Source organism: Apis dorsata, unplaced genomic scaffold (genome assembly GCF_000469605.1).
Source record: "Apis dorsata unplaced genomic scaffold, Apis dorsata 1.3 scaffold_188, whole genome shotgun sequence".
Taxonomy (NCBI): domain Eukaryota; kingdom Metazoa; phylum Arthropoda; class Insecta; order Hymenoptera; family Apidae; genus Apis; species Apis dorsata.
Genome location: NW_006263473.1, coordinates 191,632 through 195,052, shown reverse-complemented (window position 1 = coordinate 195,052; position 3,421 = coordinate 191,632). Strand labels below are relative to the sequence as shown.

Genomic DNA, 3,421 nt, shown 5'->3' with positions numbered 1-3,421 from the left:
AGGAAAAAAAAAAAAAAAAAAAAACAAAAAACAAAAACGTTTTAAAAACCGGAGAATATTGGAAAGCAACATGCAAATACATTTTGTCTCCGAGTCGAAAGATCATCATTAAATTTATAACAATATTTCCCATAATCGTTACCATGCTCAATAAAAAACAATATCAGATACGAAGTCACCAAAATTATAGTCAGTAATCTCTCACTTTTTTTGGGACCGCATACAATAGATAAAATGATCTCATTTTAAAAATTGAGAACAAGAAAAAAAAATTAATTATTTTAAGTTTTATAACCAATACTCTAATCTGATTAATCTTTTCGTTTAGCTCGACCAATGTTAGAACGATCGATTGTCCTATTGATACTCGTCAATGTAATCAAAGAAAGTCAGCATTTCATGACATATGACGCACACGCATATTACATTGATGCCATCATATATATATATTATACACATATATTATATATTATATACACATATATAATATATATGCGTATAATATATATATAATATATGTATAATATATATATATATATATGGATAGTTGCTTAGTTTTGCTTAAGTTTAGCGAAATCGATTTTAGCGTAATTGAAGCCTTCTTGGGATGCTGGCGACATAGGTGCCGCATTACCAACTTCTGGAAGATCTAGACTAGCATAGTGCAAAATTTCCGCAGCAGCTTGCACTTTATCAAAATTCTCTTTTTCTAATGGACTTGGCATTGCGGTAGGTGTAGGTGTTGGTGTTTCATCTGGCAATTTAGGAGACGATGGTCGTTTTTCAATAGTTGGCTTAAAACCAGATAACGTGGGGCTGGTATTTGGAGACGCAGTGATCAAACGTGGCTTCGATACATTTAAATCGGAAAACTTTTTTGTTACATTGTTCAATGTATTATCTTGCGAGGTCAATGAGTTGTTTGATATTATGCGGTTAACTTGATTATCCTTCCCTGTAGGACTAGATGCTCTATCTTTAATTATTACTTTCGACAAAGTACTATTTGCATCTGTTACAGAAATAGAATTGATCGTGCTAACTCTACCATTTGTAGCATCTGCAATAGTACGATCATTATTATGTTTAAGGGTCATATTCAGTTCTGAAGGTTCATCGGTATTCTTTTGATGAGTAAATGATTTCTCGGGTGATTGAGGACTATTCAAGGAGAAAGGGAAAATAGTCGCTGAAGAACCAGTCGGAGTTGCTCGAGGAGGTGATGCGGGTGTACTCGCTAAACTTTCTGATTCTGGACTTCCGTTTAAAGGTAAGAAACTAGGCGTTTTTATAGGTTTATTTCCCGCTTGGATCGCAATTGGCTGCGAACGTGATTTCTCTTTACGACTACCGGTTCGCGTTGCCATTGGTTTACGATTGTTTCGATTGCTCATGTTCATATTTATGTAATCTTGTTCTAAACTTGTTCTTGGTTTGAAATTCATATCAACATAGTCGGCAGGTGGACGCCGTGGAAGATCGACCGGTGCTGTTCTCGTGGCTCCTAAAACATATCATATATAAACATTAATAAATATATAAATAAATACTTTTAAGAAATATTAAATTGCATAATTTAGTATTGAAAAATAGTTAATTAATTAATTTTAAAAATCAAACAAATCTTTTACCTGGCGGTCCATTTGATTGCACACTTTCTTCTTGCATAGGCGATGAAATTAGCTTAGGGCTACTACCGGATTGTGACCAATCCTCCATTATACCATCCATTCTCATGTATGGTCCTTCTGCTTCTTCCACCGGCTTCAATGTAGTAATTACGGGTTTATGTATGGAAGCAGAGGACGATACATGAATGTGACTATGATTTTGATTGGCAGTGATTGTATTATTATTGTTATTACGATTAATCTGAAAAAAACGTAATGGAACACTCAAAAATTAATATAAAATAATTATGTTAAAAATTTCGAAAGCGAATTAATTTTACAGCAAAATCAATTTTATAGATTATATACATGCAGTATTATATGCTACAAAGAAATTAATTTCAATCCAAAAATACCTTATTTATGCGGCTCATATCCACGTATGGGGCAGTGGTCGACGAGGGTGGTTGTCCAGGAGACATATCAACATAGGAACTGGTGTCAGTGGCAGTAGAGAACGAATGTGATTGAGATTGCGGTTGTGAATAAGATGAAGGGGGTGAATTAAAGGTTGTAGAAATACTGGGTTTCGTAAAGTCCAATTCCATTAAATCCTCCATTCTTTCAGAAGTTATAGAACAACCGGAATTATGACCCCAAGAACTCGATAATAACGGTGCAGAGTTCGATTTATTGGAACTTGAGTTTTCACAACCAACTGGTAATGGTGCAGTAACTACATTCACTAATTTTCCGAGTTCAGGTTTTTTGGATCTGCTACCTACAGAGAATGCTCGTACTCTACTAACGTCTTGCTGAGTAATATCCAATCTGTTCAAAATCAAATAAAAACACAATTATAATAAATAATTATATAATATGGTCTATCTTCATATGAAAAATTCTCTCTCAATACGAACAAATAGAATTAATATGAAGTTTTATACCTATTCTTACGATGACTTTTTACAGGTTCTGGTCGAGAACCAATGGAATAGGCTCTTGCTGGTCTAGCTTGCAAATCGTCTCCAGGTGGAAGAAAACTTGTTACTTTATCTAGATGATACTCGGAAAACCGTAAATCTGTGCTAGGTGTACCAGAAGTAACGGAACAACTACTGCCACCATGCGATAGATCATCGGGAAAATGACCATTGTGATTATGCGAAGGATCCATGTCAACATATCCATTATTTCCAACAGGTGCCATAGGTACATAACCTTCTGGTAAAGTATTTGATTCCTCTACAAGTGAAGATCCTCGTGAATGCGAGTGTCCTGTTCCTGAACTCATTGGCATGTAAGCTCCACTTGGGCCAGGACTCGATCCACAAGGACTACACATTTCTAAATAGGAACTTTGCTGTAAATACAATAAAATTGTGCGCATTATTATTTTATCACTATCTTTATTAAATGATGCAATCATTAAATGATAAAATTTCACAATAATGATGCAATATAATCTTCAATGTTTTAATATGTTGTCATTTATTTATTTAATAATAAACTCTTATGTTACTACTTCCTAGATTTTTTTTAAATTAATATTTTTATTTTTAATAGAATATTTCATAAAAATATATTTTATAATTTCAAATTATATCATAAATATACAATAACATATAATAACTGAAGATAAGAGTTTGATAAAAAATTTTAAGTTTATTACTGAATATATATTTTCATTTTAAAAATTTAATTTTTGTTAAAACAAAGTAAATTTTCAAGAAAATCTATGAAATCTTGTTAAACTGTGCCAAGAATGACTAAAAATATAAATTGTAATGCTAAGAATAGTTAATCATCAC

The 3,421-nt window shown here is 32.7% G+C and overlaps 1 protein-coding gene across 3 annotated transcripts in view; it reads right to left on the bottom strand.

Annotated features, from left to right (window-relative positions):
- Positions 1 to 6: 6 nt before the first annotated feature.
- The window catches only part of LOC102670752 (insulin receptor substrate 1), a 10,713-nt gene continuing 7,298 nt past the window's right edge, over positions 7 to 3,421 (bottom strand). For all 3 annotated transcript variants that reach the window (XM_006614478.2, XM_006614479.2, XM_006614480.2), the window contains 4 exons: positions 2,558 to 2,973; positions 2,027 to 2,441; positions 1,632 to 1,872; positions 7 to 1,504 (listed from right to left, as the gene is read on the bottom strand). In XM_006614478.2, the coding sequence (XP_006614541.1) occupies positions 552 to 1,504; positions 1,632 to 1,872; positions 2,027 to 2,441; positions 2,558 to 2,973 (2,025 nt within the window). In that variant the 3' untranslated portion in view covers positions 7 to 551. The remainder of the gene's footprint in view (positions 1,505 to 1,631; positions 1,873 to 2,026; positions 2,442 to 2,557; positions 2,974 to 3,421) is intronic.